The 15000-nt window shown below is 43.7% G+C and overlaps 2 protein-coding genes and 1 long non-coding RNA gene across 3 annotated transcripts in view; all 3 read right to left on the bottom strand.

Moving 5' to 3' along the window:
* LOC115179689 (uncharacterized) overlaps positions 1-3933 on the bottom strand; it is a 3971-nt gene extending 38 nt beyond the window's left edge. The window contains exons 1-10 of the long non-coding RNA XR_003872983.1: positions 3482-3933; positions 2893-3365; positions 2720-2812; positions 2545-2644; positions 2310-2482; positions 2038-2150; positions 1850-1971; positions 1294-1429; positions 519-701; positions 1-442 (exon numbers count right to left, since the gene is read on the bottom strand). The exon at positions 1-442 is cut by the window's left edge and continues 38 nt beyond it. This is a non-coding gene — a long non-coding RNA (uncharacterized LOC115179689). The remainder of the gene's footprint in view (positions 443-518; positions 702-1293; positions 1430-1849; positions 1972-2037; positions 2151-2309; positions 2483-2544; positions 2645-2719; positions 2813-2892; positions 3366-3481) is intronic.
* Positions 3934-6610: 2677 nt separating this feature from the next.
* On the bottom strand, positions 6611-13389 carry LOC115179610 (coiled-coil domain-containing protein 14). The gene is made up of 11 exons (XM_029741236.1): positions 13103-13389; positions 12878-12933; positions 12213-12285; positions 11143-11215; positions 10912-11055; positions 9805-10809; positions 9485-9623; positions 9269-9351; positions 8477-8674; positions 8139-8271; positions 6611-7909 (listed from the first exon to the last, which is right to left on the bottom strand). Exons 1-11 carry the CDS (start codon positions 13130-13132, stop codon positions 7138-7140), a joined length of 2706 nt encoding a protein of 901 aa, XP_029597096.1. The 5' UTR covers positions 13133-13389; the 3' UTR covers positions 6611-7137.
* Positions 13390-13778: 389 nt separating this feature from the next.
* The window catches only part of LOC115179669 (formin-like protein 2), a 16132-nt gene continuing 14910 nt past the window's right edge, over positions 13779-15000 (bottom strand). Inside the window, exon 9 of the mRNA XM_029741331.1 lies at positions 13779-15000. This exon is cut by the window's right edge and continues 469 nt beyond it. The gene's annotated coding sequence lies outside the window, so the exon portion shown is untranslated.

Raw genomic sequence — 15000 nt, 5'->3', positions numbered from 1 at the left:
TTCTGTACACAAAATTGCTTTACAATTCCTTAGACTGAAACTCTTCCTTAAGGGACCAGCATTACAGAGGCCGGTGAAAAGACCACTGCAGTAACACACCTGATTCAACTAACCACCGTCCAGACTGAAACCCATGATTGGTTGAATTCCAGAGCAGGTTTGACGTCATAGTGACATTATTACAACAGCCCTATGACAATGTTATAATAGCGTTACAATACTGTTGTGGAACACAGACTTCCTCCTAAATACAGTGAGTCTGTGTGGGCAGACTCTGATTCTGGACAGGTGATGTCACCATCTCCCAGCATCTTCCACCAAGGCAGGCGACCGGCCTGGAGCAAGGCATTGTGGGATTGCCGGGCGCGGGCAGCTACGGGGGCAGAGCGACTCCTGAACACGTCACAGTCGGTTGCTGTGGCGACACTGAGTGAGGGGGCATCTAAGAGAGAAAGATGGATGAAGGGAGAGAAAGAGGGAGAAGGAGAGATTGGTGTGTGTGTGTGTGTGATACCTACTCAGCAGTAGTTCCAGGTCAGTGTTGATCTGTGCCAGCAGGGCGTGCGTGTGTGCGTGTGCGTGTGCGTGTGTGTGTGTGTGTGTTCTCTCAGCTCTGCCTCTCTCCCCTGTAGATGCTGGAGCAGCAAGGCTTGGGTCTGAGCATGGAGCTCCCTACTGCCCTCTAGAGACACCACAGAGGACTACACACACACACACAGAGAGAGATCGTTGCACACACACAGAGAGATCATTACACACACACAGAGAGATCATTACACACACACAGAGAGATATCATTACACACACACACACACACACACACACAGATCGTTACACACACAGAGAGAGATCCGTTACACAGACACAGAGAGAGAGATCATTACATTCTCCTGACTCTCTGTCTCTGCTGTAACAGGTAGTGTGTGTGTACCTGGGGACAGTAACTATAGTAACTGTAGTTGTTTCTGATGGAACTCTCTCCTGACTCTCTGTCTCTGCTGTAACAGGTAGTGTGTGTACCTGGGGACAGTAACTATAGTAACTGTAGTTGTTTCTGATGGAACTCTCTCCTGACTCCCTGTCTCTGCTGTAACAGGTAGTGTGTGTGTACCTGGGGACAGTAACTATAGTAACTGTAGTTGTTTCTGATGGAACTCTCTCCTGACTCTCTGTCTCTGCTGTAACAGGTAGTGTGTGTGTACCTGGGGACAGTAACTATAGTAACTGTAGTTGTTTCTGATGGAACTCTCTCCTGACTCTCTGTCTCTGCTGTAACAGGTAGTGTGTGTGTACCTGGGGACAGTAACTGTAGTAACTGTAGTTGTTTCTGATGGAACTCTCTCCTGGCTCTCTGTCTCCTGACACACAGCTGTAGTCTCAGCTCCTCCTCCCAGCACACAGCCTGAGCCTGCTGCGCTCTCCTCCGCCGCTGCTCCCCACACACACACACACACACACACACACACACACACACACACACACACACACACACACACACACACACACACACACACACACACACACACACACACACACACACACACACACACACACACACACACACACACACTGAACTGTCTGGAATTATTATGATCTTATTTAATCTTTATTTTGACAGGAAGTCATGCTGAGACCAACATCTCTTTTACAGACGAGCCCTGGAATTCCAAAAAATATACACATAAATACAAAACAGATACAAAACACGATCATAATTCGGTGAAAAAATAAAGCCCCCCCCACACACACACACAGACACACACACACACACACACACACACACACACACACACACACAGACACACACACACACACACACACACACAGACACACACACACGGACACACACCTGAAGCTCCTCTGCAGTGATCTGACAGCTCTGGGCAGACTCTTCACTCTCCTCCTGGTCTGATAGGATCTCCACGCTGCCTGGATGACACACGTCGCTCTCACACACTCCTCTGGCCACGTCTGATAACACAGAGAGAGTGTAAGGCACGCGCACACACGAACAACAACAAACACACTATATTTTACCTCTGTGTGATCAGCTGGTTTGGGGACTTCTCTGTGCAGCAGCTTCATCAGTTGGTCCACTTCCTCATCGAAGCCCCACCCCCTCCATTCTCAACCAATCATGCCCTCCAACCCTGCAACACACAAGCCATAAAAAACATCAAGATTGCTTTAAAAGCATTTAAAGCATATAAAGTTAACCCATAAAAAAAAAAAAAAAAAATATATATATATATATATATATATATATATATATATTGTAACCTGGAAATATGCAAACCCCACCCCCTGACCTTTGAACCTGTGGATGATAAGCTGCAGGGCGGATTCTTGTTGCCGGGCAACCAGGAGGAGCGTCCTAATTGCTGCCCCTCCCACAGCAGGGTTGGATGTGTGAGCCATTTGGTACACGAAGTCATCCAGAATCACAGACAAGGGGCCTTTTCCCAAACCTGCTACTAACTCACTACAGAGAGACAGTGGTTAATTAATTTAATTGATGTGTGTGTGTGTGCGGTGCTATGCTACCTGTTAGCTGTCAGAAGCTGATGCCACAGTGACACACACACGGTTCCCACTCTCTCCTCCTCGCTCATTAACATCCTCTCATAGTGGTCTGACTGCAGGACTGAGAGAGAGAGAGAAGAGGGGTGCATCGTTAGCTAGGTAAGGGGTCTGTTTGGTAACGGACGTTAGATCTCACCTTGTGTGGCCAGGTGACCATGGGCTTTCAGAAGCCAACACACAGAGCCCATCACCTTCCTGAAGAAACGAACCATCTCAGGCTCCCATTCCCCTACAGAGAGAGATATGATGTCAATAGACATATTTTTGTTGAGGACATTCCAAACTTCAAAAAAACGTTATGCCCCTTACCAGAAGGCCTCAGTGTCTCCGCCCAGGTCCACACCCACACAGCAGGAGTTAAAGGAGTTTGCATATGCACACAAAGAAATCAATGTCAAATCACTACTACAGATATATGACCCCCACCCTCATAGATCTGCTTGCATCAATTATTATTCCATCCCATCAGTTCTACCAGGGCCTTGTAGTAGTATCTGGGGTAGGTAGTCTGTTGCTAGTGTCTAGGCCTGTTTGTTTTAGTGCAGAGTAACAGTCAACACAGATTTTGTTATTCCTTGTTGTGGTTCTGTGGTTCAAGATTCTAAAATCGTACCTCAGAATTTCTGCCAACTGAGTGGCAGTTGCGTAGCCTCCTTCAACTTTGGCATAGTTCAGTTTGAGGGCGTCTCCTGCGCAGTATTGAAGTATGCCATGGCTGAACAAGGAGTTTTTGAACACACCCAACTCTCTATCGTCTTGGACAGATATCCTATTCAGAATATCTTCAACGTCGAAAAATAAGGAATGATTGTTAGTCGGGTATCAGGAATAACACACACGTGCAAGCAAAGTAAAATAGCACGTTTTTCAATGTAAAAAGGTTAGCTAACTAAATGACCTTGTAATTTTGAGAGAATTTGAGGAACCTTCTGCTCCGGATTAATGTTTGTGCTCGCGACCAGCGCCCGTAGCCCTGCGTCCTTTCTAGCGACACTCATCGCGAGTTTATTACAGTAATCTTTCGCTCCCAGATCTGAAGTATAAAACCATATACAAAACTGACGAGCTACATTATTCTTCGAATGAAACCAGACACGATCAAGTTGAAATCTATTTTCGTGCTCTCTTGTTGCCACAAGCACTGACGGGGAAGCTTCATTTGTTTCTACAATTTATTTTTGCAAGGTAATAAAATGTGGTGTTTTGTTTGTAAATGTACATTTGGGAATATGAAATTTGGCCAAAAGAATAATGAAATGAATTACATAAAAAATGTTCAGCTTATTTCTATCGTAAGTAAAGAATCCAAGCAGCACATCTCTCCTTAATAGTGTAAAATCTTCATAAATGTGTTCAATTATACATCTACTGATGTCTTGCCACAGTTTTCTTACATGAATACAATGCCAAAAAAGACCCAACACTGTTTCTGGGTGGTCATTACAAAAGGAGTAATTTGAGTTTATGTTTTTTTTTACTTCTTCATATAGTGGTTGGCAGGATAATATTTATAAATAATTTGAAAAGAAACGTCGTTCATTTTGTTAATAAGTAGGTATGTGTGTGGCAACATTCACACTTTTTTCCAACAGACATAATCAATAAAACCATTCCAATAAGGCATGACATAAGGGACAGATACAACATCCTGTTGAAACAAGGTTTGTATAGCTCTATTGTTGTTGGATGGACTAAAAGAAAAACTAATCTTAGGATGCTACCTTTTAAGGTTAGTCAGGTCTTGACACGTTCCTGAATAATAAAGCGACACCTGAGGGAATGGCATCTAAAACAATTGCAAAATATTGAGGTGTTACAGGGACCTTGTAAAGTGATAAGAATTCCTGATAATTAAGTAAAAGACCCTCTGCATTTACCAGTTGGCTCACCAATAGGATATTATTTACCAGTTGGCTCACCAATAGGATATTATTTACCAGTTGGCTCACCAATAGGATATTATTTACCAGTTGGCTCACCAATAGGATATTATTTACCAGTTGGCTCACCAAAAGGATATTATTTACCAGTTGGCTCACCAATAGGATATTATTTACCAGTTGGCTCACCAATAGGATATTATTTACCAGTTGGCTCACCAATAGGATATTATTTACCAGTTGGCTCACCAATAGGATATTATTTACCAGTTGGCTCACCAATAGGATATTATTTACCAGTTGGCTCACCAATAGGATATTATTTACCAGTTGGCTCACCAATAGGATATTATTTACCAGTTGGCTCACCAATAGGATATTATTTACCAGTTGGCTCACCAATAGGATATTATTTACCAGTTGGCTCACCAATAGGATATTATTTACCAGTTGGCTCACCAATAGGATATCATTTACCAGTTGGCTCACCAAAAGGATATTATTTACCAGTTGGCTCACCAATAGGATATTATTTACCAGTTGGCTCACCAATAGGATATTATTTACCAGTTAGCTCACCAATAGGATATTATTTACCAGTTGGCTCACCAATAGGATATTATTTACCAGTTGGCTCACCAATAGGATATTATTTACCAGTTGGCTCACCAATAGGATATTATTTTGGAACCAATATTCTAAAAACCAAAAAGTATTTTTATACAATATGTCCCAAATTATTCCATATATAATATCTGTGTGGAGAAAAATGCTATGCTTATAAATTAAGGACCATAACAAGAAAACCTGCCAATGAAAAGCAGAACATTTCACCGGAACTTTGTCAATATTATAATTGCAAACCAACATGAAGTTAAGGCCACCAAAAGTAGAGAAGACATGATGAGGAATAAAGTTCCACATAGAAGTGGGTCTTCTTAGGAATTGTTTTATCAAATTGATCTTAAAAGTATTATTTAAGGTAGGAATGTCCAGAAAATTCATCCCACCATACTCATAAGTGTTCATTACATCAGTTTTCCTAATGTAATGTGTACGGTTTCTAAACACAAAGTCGAAAAGTATCTGGTCTATCTCCTTCCTTATTTTACCGTCAAGATATAAAGATAGAGCGCCATGTTAGTCTAGAGATGCCTTCAGCCTTGGTTATTAGGACTCTTCCTTTTAAAGATAAGTCCCTCTGTAGCCATTGATTTAGCTTCTTCTGGGTTTTTTAATAAGAGGGTTAAATTTAGTAAGCCTCTAGACTTCTGATCCTTAGTAATGGTTATGCCTAAATATGTAAGTTCTTCTTTTACTGGAATACCATAATATGAAGGTGTCACACAATCTTTAACAGCCATGAGTTCACATTTATTAATGTTAAGATATAGACCAGACGCTTTGGGAAAGGATTCTATCACATTGATCGATATGGGAATCTGACTAGCGTCTTTCAGAAAAAGTGTAGTATCTTCACCCAGCTGGCTTATAATCATTTCTTTACCAGCTATGGAAATACCTTGTAGAGGACTATTATTTAAAGAATTTGTAAGAAGTTGGGTGATTAATAAAAATAGATACGGTGATAGGACAACCTTGCCTAGTTCCTCTTTTTTACTGAAATCTAGGTGAGGTGCCATGTTTCAGTTTGATAGAGTTGTTACCATTTGGATAGTCTTAATAGCCTTACAGAAAAAATCCCAAAGCCACATTTCTCAAGGGAGTGGAAGAGGAACTGATGCTCAACTGTGTCAAATGCTTTAGAAAAATAATATGAAGCTATCCTCAGTTATTAGGTCTGAGTAGTCAAGTATGTCTAATACTAGTCTGATATTGTTAGAAATATGTCTGTTCCTCATAAAGCCAGACTGTGTTTCATCAATGATTGCATCCAGGACTTCTTTCATTCTTTTTGCAAGTAGTAAGGCTAATATCTTCTAGTCATTATTAAGAAGACAAAATGGACGCCAGTTATGGATGAGCAGAACTTCTTTTTTAGGCTTTAGGTATCAGTGTTATTAACCCTTGACTCATTGTAGGAGGGAGAACATTGCTTTTAATACTTAACAATACATCATATTTCCTTCTCCCTTAATTCAAATGACGGGTTGGTTTAGCAACAAAAACGGACACGTGCTCAACTATGGGGCAAAAGAGATTGGCATAGATTGTTGATAACATGTCAACTATATTTCGTCTCCAATGTTTATTGAAACCATAAATGAAGTTGTACAATGAGCACTTGTCTCTCAAATACACCATTAGTTGTTGGTTAGCTAGCTAGGGGAGTTTAGCCATATTAGCATTGACGTGACATCAGTCAAAACATATCAAAACAAGACATGGTATAAAAAGAAATACAACTAGCTGAGATGATCCACTTACAATTCCCCACATGGCAGTTTCTTGTCATTGTTGCTATGTGGCCACCCAGAATCACAACACGTCCTTCTCCCCCATTGAAGCATGTGCTTTGTTTTCCTGAAGTTCTCAGGTAACCCGTCTTTAAAGTAAAGAATAAATATTAACGAATAAAAAATTAATATTTTATTTCCCATTTTATTCAAATAAAGTACAATTAAAAAGAAACCTAGAAAAAGACATTGGTTATTTTATTACATTGGAATAGATTCAGACTACCTCACTGTGTGTGTGTGTGTGTGTGTGTGTCTCATCTCTTGAGGTCCTGCTTTATAGTTCTCTGCAAGCTGGCAATGCTGGCGTCCAGAGCGGCCAGCCCGTTCCGGAACTCCTGTTCGTCACGCGTGTCAAAGGTCGAGCTTGACCCTGCACTCCAATCAGAAGCCAAGGATCTGACCTCACATAAGGAGAGGCCGGTGGAGTCAAGCGAAGTGTTCCGCCCCTTGCCCGGTGATGCCATATCCATGTCCAGACGGCGCCGGTGACTCTGGGACAGGTCAGAGTGTCCAGCACCATTAGAGCAGAGTCCGTTTGACTGGTGGAAATTAGAAAATATACTTTTTAATTGAGGGAAACTCTCGAGGTCAACAGTAAGGCTCTGAAGACCCTGCGTTCCTCCTCCTCTCTGTGACATCACAGTAAGTGGTGACCCTCCTCCTCTCTGTGACATCACAGGAAGCGGTGACCCCTCAACAGGAAGTGGTGACCTCACAGTCTCTCTCAGTGGGGCGAAGGCCAAAGGTGGGGTGGCTTTTCTTTCCAGAGCCACACACACACTCTGACCACCTGGTGTACACACACTGAAGTCCTGCTGATGTGTGTAGTTGCACTCAGGGCCTTTACAGGGCAGGGAGACAGAACCATACCCCTTCTGCTCCAACGACCACAGGTATTGGCTGACTGGGTGGTCTGACGGACCCTGCTGGTCCTGGTATTGGTCCAGAGCTCGTTTAGTGAGAGGGAGGCAGGACGTAGGGATGTCAGTCACAGCAGGAGACTCAGCGACAGGGACCTGTAGAGCTCTGAGAGAGACAGAGAGAAGGGTAAAAAGAAAGAGCAGGAGGAAAAGACAGAGAGAGCGAGAAACAGACAGACATGTGGACAGAGAGAGAGAGAGAAACAGAGACAGACAGAGGACAGAGAGAGAGAGAGACCGAGACATACAGAGGACAGAGAGAGAGAGAAAGACTGTCAGTAAAAAATAAAAACTCCCAATCAATTATTAGAAAGTACACACACGCGCACACACACCTGAGGTGCTCCTGTAGTGTGTGGATCTCTGTCTCCCTCTTCTGGGTGTTGAGGGCCAGTGCAGCGTTCTCCTTCTGACACTCCTCCAGCCTGCTGTTACAGCCCTGCACCTCATCCAGAGCAGACTGCACGTCTACACACACACACACACACACACACACACACACACACACACACACACATATATAAAGAGATTATATCCATATTAGATAACACACACAGACACCACAGAGATCCTTTAATCTCAGTGTAATATGGATCAGTTTAAGGCCCTGATCTTCATGTATTTCAGATAGAAAATAGAACAGAAGTTGAGTACGTTTCCCCTCATCTATTACCTTTACTGATGTGACTGCACTCCGCCTCACTCTGCTGCAGCTGGCTCTGTGTGTCCACCAGGGCTTGCCGTAGCTCAGTGTTGGCGAGCTGCAGCTGGCTCTGTGTGTCCACCAGGGCTTGCCGTAGCTCAGTGTTGGCGCGCTGCAGCTCTTGCAGGCTTTTGTGAGCATCGTTGACCTCCGACTGCAGAGCCGACACTAAGAGACAGAGGAGGTTAGACAGCCGACACTAAGAGACAGAGGAGGTTAGACAGCCGACACTAAGAGACAGAGGAGGTTAGACAGCCGACACTAAGAGACAGAGGAGGTTAGACAGCCGACACTAAGAGACAGAGGAGGTCAGACAGCCGACACTAAGAGACAGAGGAGGTCAGACAGCCGACACTAAGAGACAGAGGAGGTCAGACAGCCGACACTAAGAGACAGAGGAGGTCAGACAGCCGACACTAAGAGACAGAGGAGGTCAGACAGCCGACACTAAGAGACAGAGGAGGTCAGACAGCCGACACTAAGAGACAGAGGAGGTCAGACAGCCGACACTAAGAGACAGAGGAGGTCAGACAGCCGACACTAAGAGACAGAGGAGGTCAGACAGCCGACACTAAGAGACAGAGGAGGTCAGACAGCCGACACTAAGAGACAGAGGAGGTCAGACAGCCGACACTAAGAGACAGAGGAGGTCAGACAGCCGACACTAAGAGGCAGAGGAGCTTAGATACTCAGAGATACAGACACACAATAATAAACTCTCACTGATAGACAGTTGAACAAGGTCCAGGCAGTTTATCTTACCGTCTGTGTCACAGTGGACATCTCTGGCCTCCCTCTCTGCTCGCTCTCTCTCCTGCAACTGTTGGTTCACTATCCTCAGACGCCTGAACACACACGTTAAAGTTATCAATCTTCTGTATGAAGCTCACACACACACACACACACACACACACACACACACACACACACACACACACACACACACACACACACCAGGACCTGGGTGATGGTGCTGACCTGCGTAGCAGTGTGTTCTCACTGCGTAGAGGTTGCAGGACCGGAGCAATCTCAGCCTGGATGTTAGAGCTGCCCACCATGACAGGAAGTAGAGACACTGTCTGCTCCAGCTCACACACCAGACGCTCTGCTACACCGTCTACAGAGGAGGAGGGGGGAGAGAAGAGAGAGAGGGAAAATGGTTTGAAGGAGAGAGTGAAAGAGAGTGAAAGAGAGAGAGTGAGAGGCGGAGATTGAATTTGATTAACATTTGATGAAATAGTCATTTTGACTGATTGATGAGTTGACTGATTATTTGGACAGGTTGGTTGATTGATTACCTTGGCCAGCGAGCAGAGCCTTCAACTCTCCAAGGAGGTACTGAACAGTCATCACCTGACGAGCGGTTCCCTCTGGACTACAGCCCTTAGAGCCCAGCGCCATGCGTGTGTAGGAGTGTGTGTGGTTAGGAGCCACACCTGGATGTGTGTGTTGTAAGTATGCCTGTACAGGCACGGGATCTTTGTGTGTATGTGGGTGTGTGTATGCCAGCTGGGTGTGTGTTTGTATGTTAAAGCTTGTCTGGGCGCTGGTGTCTCTCACTGGACACTCCTCTTCCTCCTCTCCAGCGTTACCCTCCATGTGGCCGCAAGCCTCCCTGGCTAAGGCCCCTCCATCCTGGGTAGAAACCAGCTGGCCCCCCCTGCCCAGAGATGGAGCATCTGGGGCAGACTGGGGTTGAGTGTTGGCAAGGGGGTGAGGTTGGGGGTGAGACTGGGGGTGAGGCTGAGAGTGAGAATGAATTTCAGAGAAGAGTACTGGTGGTCCCTGACGAGAGGGAGAGCAGGAAGAAGAGATTGGATGTCCACTTTCTCCAGACACAGAGCTGTCAGAGGACAGGGGGGCAGACAGGGCTAGCCTCTCCACAGAGGGAGCACCGAGGTGCAGGCTACAGGACCTGGAGCTCCTCTGGGCAGCCGGACCTCCAACCCCAGAGACGAAGCCTCCTGGCTGGGCAGCGAGGAGAGAGAGCACTGGGCCTGTGAGAGGGGCTGTGGGTAGAGAGGTAGCTACAGCTCCAGCAGCAGCTAACGGAGCTGTGGAGGTAGAGCCCCCCAGATGGACTGATGCCACCCCAATGATGGAGCCTCCAGGCTGGGCTAGAGGGACTGAGGGGCCTGTGTTGTTAGGGGGGAGTCTTTGGGGGCTCAGGGTGGGGGTGGAGGTGGTCAAGCGACAGTTAAACCGAGCATCTGACGCCGGCTCTGACGTTCCGGCCGAACTCTGAATATTGTTCCTCATCCCAGGATACGACAGGGATGACAGGATCGTCTTCTGCACGGGAGCTGGAGCAGAGAGAGTTATCCATTTCTGCACACCATGCACGCACGCACGCCAACACACACGCGCACATACACACACACTACACACACACACACAGGTCCCACCTGGTTTTTTAGCAGTCTGAGTGACAGGTCTCTTTGTCTGCTTCCTCCTCTCTGTGTCTACCCTCTCCTTTCCCAGAGTGCACAGCGGTCGGGATTTGGCGGCTCGAGTCTTCCCTGCTCCCCTGACAGAGATAGGCTTGGCCTCTATCACACAATGCAAACACTTTGGTCAATAACTTCAACTAGAAATGTAAAGGTTCTGTAGAAACAGAGTAAATAGTTGACTGGTACCTGCCGTCTCTGCCTGGAGAATGACATCGAGCAGCGCAGCACACTGATCCAGACCCTTGTGAATGGTTGTCACCTTAGAGAGAGCATAGATGCAAACCAACTTACCATATAATCACTGTTAGGTGATTATACCTCTTATTAATATATTACACAAATAGGCTTGTTATTAACTTGTTATAGGCTTGTTATTAACTTGTTATAGGCTTGTTATTAACTTGTTATAGGCTTGTTATTAACTTGTTATAGGCTTGTTATTAACTTGTTATAGGCTTGTTATTAACTTGTTATTAACTTGTTATAGGCTTGTTATTAACTTGTTATACGCTTGTTATTAACTTGTTATTAACTTGTTATAGGCTTGTTATTAACTTGTTATAGGCTTGTTATTAACTTGTTATAGGCTTGTTATTAACTTGTTATTGGCTTGTTATTAACTTGTTATAGGCTTGTTATTAACTTGTTATAGGCTTGTTATTAACTTGTTATAGGCTTGTTATTAACTTGTTATAGGCTTGTTATTAACTTGTTATAGGCTTGTTATTAACTTGTTATAGGCTTGTTATTAACTTGTTATTAACTTGTTATAGGCTTGTTATTAACTTGTTATACGCTTGTTATTAACTTGTTATAGGCTTGTTATAGGCTTGTTATTAACTTGTTATAGGCTTGTTATAGGCTTGTTATAGGCTTGTTATAGGCTTGTTATTAACTTGTTATACGCTTGTTATTAACTTGTTATTAACTTGTTATAGGCTTGTTATAGGCTTGTTATAGGCTTGTTATTAACTTGTTATACGCTTGTTATTAACTTGTTATACGCTTGTTATTAACTTGTTATAGGCTTGTTATTAACTTGTTATAGGCTTGTTATAGGCTTATAGGCTTGTTATAGGCTTGTTATTAACTTGTTATAGGCTTGTTATTAACTTGTTATACGCTTGTTATTAACTTGTTATACGCTTGTTATTAACTTGTTATAGGCTTGTTATTAACTTGTTATAGGCTTGTTATTAACTTGTTATAGGCTTGTTATTAACGTTGCTACTGACTGTTTATGGATGTGTTATTACCTGGTCCTCTGAGTCTGTGGAGTAGAGGGAATAAGCCGGCTCAGTAGAAGTCACTAGTGGACGCCCTGCTCCCCTACAGAACAGAGGGACAGTGATTGGACATAATGACACTCTGCAACAGGGTTGTGACTTATCAGTCCTGTGTGTTCTCTTACCTCAGGGGACGGACTAACTCAATATACTTTAAATTGACAAAAACCAAATGGAAAGTGTAGAAATGATAATGGACCTACATTCATACAGTTTCTTGACAGTGTCCAGCTCACTGATAGCAGGTTGATGTTTATTGTCATGACTCTTTCCCTGGAGACAGAACTGAGCATTTACCGCTAGATGGGCCAGCTGCAAAGTCCAAATCTGTTACATTGTAAAAATGTATGAAACAAAAATGTGCTTTTTGGTCTTCATTTAAGGTTGGGGTTAGTAGTGTGGTTAAGTTTAGGTTAAAATCAGATTTTTATGCCATTCTACAGAGCTGCCTCCAGGGCAAGATTCATGCCAACAAATGCTCGCTAATAATAACTAAAATGAAAGCTAGACAGTCAGGGAGCCTTAAATTCCAAAAACGATGGACAGAGGACATTTTTTGCAAATTTTGGCGGCGAGGAAATATTTCAGTGCGGTCGTCCGGACTTCGTTGAAGACCCCGGGGCTAAACGAGTTACCTCTTCTTTGAGCCCTGGCCCCTGCCACCTCCAGTCAGTCTTCCAGAGGATATCACCTGTCAGTCAAAAACAGGGGCTGAATCTGAATACGCTCTAAAATGGTGTCCTTTCCCTGGGAGGCTTGGGGAAAAAGCTAGACACCACCATATGAGGCTAACTACAGTCATTATCAAGACGGCTAAGAACCAGTTCGCAGGCACATTGTGAATAGCTGAGATGTCTTACCTTGTGTCTAGCAAGCCCTTGCTTTGGCATAGCTGGCTAGTCAACTGCTGTCCAAATCGAAGGAAGAAAAACGGTAGCTAACAAATTCTTTCCAAGAGTAGCCCTAATCAACTATCTGCAAACTGCACTAACTTTGAGTGCACAATATGTCTGAAGCATTCTCTGACTGACTATCTATAGCGAAACTAGTTGATGTTGTCACGTTGAAGCTTTTGTTACAGTTATTATTAGCTTCTTGTTTTTTTTTACTGGCGCTAGCATAAACAAGAACCGGCGGGTTTTGTTTGAAACAGGAAGTAACGTCGTGACCAATGAAAACATCGCTGCCAAACGTCCAATGAATGTTATTGGCGGATGTAAACCGATGTCGTAATTTCCAGTTTATCGATTGAATGAAGCAAATGTCACTCAAATGTAGCCCCCTCTCCCTCCTCCCTAAATGTTGGTCTGACGACGCTGAATTCGGTGACACCATGGAGACGAGATGATACAATTTAACGCCAAAGATTGTTTTATTACCATTAGCGGTTTTTTTGTGATAAAAATTATATATTGTGTTGTTGGATTAATGTAAATCTTACTATGGAAAGAAATGTTATGATATAAATATATGTTCAATGTTACTAGTGAGGGTCTTGTGAGGGTCTTCAGGTGGTAAACACACAGAGACACAGTCTGACTGGATACAGTTTATTTACACAACGAGTGTAGATTAAGAATGAACATCAACACTGACAAACAGCAGGGGTGGGAGTGGGGGATAAAAGCAACAAGCGGGATTCCCTAGAAAATATATATACACGTAGAAAAGTATTGTGCTGTTGTTTTTTGCAGTTACATTTTTTATGATTTTTTTAATGAAATGGAGCGATCCCTCTCGAGTCTCCCTGGAAGTTGGTCCCATGAGCCAGGAAAGATCATGGGTGGTGTAGTAGCCAAGGTGCCAGACATTCTGCATTCAAGAACACTACATCCTTTACCTCACCTTGACAAGATCACAGCAAAGGACTCAGTTGGCTATAAAGCAGAAACAGACTGGGACTTTTGGATGGCAAGGATAAGACAGGGACCTTTATTTTAGGGTAGTATGGGGTATCAACTCCTGTCCTCGAGGGCCACAGTGTCTACTGGTTTTCGTACTTCTTTTAATCAGACTGATTTCTATCTGGGAAACCAGGTGTGTGTGCACTCTGCAGCCAATCATTATCAGTAACATTAAACGATCAATCAAGTGCCAGGGAGAAAGGAAAACCAGCAGGACTGAGGAACTGGAGGGCCTGAGCTTTGAAAAAACCCTGTTAGAGGTTAAAGGTATTAAAGGTAGTAAATAGTAAACACAGTCAAATGTAGTGAACGTAGCGAGCGCTGTACACGTTTCACTGTCACCCAGCAGCAGACAGAGAAGAGGGAACCTTGTAGGAGTGAGCTTTCGAACACTATTCTCAGTGTTCAATTCTGGCATCTTACAGCTGGATAGGAGTGGGTTAAGAACCCTTTGTGGAGTCATTATCAATTAGAATTGGTTGGAATGTTCAACAAGAAGAAACTCTTCAAACTTCTCCCCCTCCCTTCTCAATATCCTATGACAGCGATCATGTCATTTGCGGACATCATCACACAGCTTTAGAGACACATACTGTACATCACTAATACTAATTGGACAAAAAACAACTGTTTATTTTTGCTGTTCTGTTTTCCTGTTCTGTTTTGCTTGTCATGTCTGCTATTAACTGATAAACTGGCAATGCTATGTAGCTATTAAATGACCAGACTGTGTTGCTACTAAATGTCCAGTCACTGTCATCGCGTATCAAGTTCTTCCCTCTCGGGTTTAGAGGACAGAAAGTCAAAGTGCATGGTGGGTTGCAGGTTGATTCCAGGGCTACAGTCCAAGGTTA

Source organism: Salmo trutta, chromosome 39 (assembly GCF_901001165.1).
Source record: "Salmo trutta chromosome 39, fSalTru1.1, whole genome shotgun sequence".
In the NCBI taxonomy this organism is placed as follows: Eukaryota; Metazoa; Chordata; class Actinopteri; order Salmoniformes; family Salmonidae; genus Salmo; species Salmo trutta.
Note: the sequence above shows the minus strand (reverse complement) of the source record. Positions and strands in the feature narration are given on the sequence as shown.

Excerpts from the sequence above, each read along its gene's own strand:
- LOC115179610 (XM_029741236.1), bottom strand. The coding sequence starts at position 13,132 with ATGCCAAAGCAAGGGCTTGCTAGACACAAG. Across the intron at positions 11,056-11,142 it reads TCTCCAGGCAGAGACGGCAG|AGGCCAAGCCTATCTCTGTC; the intron begins GTACCAGTCAAC and ends ATTGTGTGATAG. Across the intron at positions 9,624-9,804 it reads GGCTCTGCTCGCTGGCCAAG|ACGGTGTAGCAGAGCGTCTG; the intron begins GTAATCAATCAA and ends CCTCCTCTGTAG.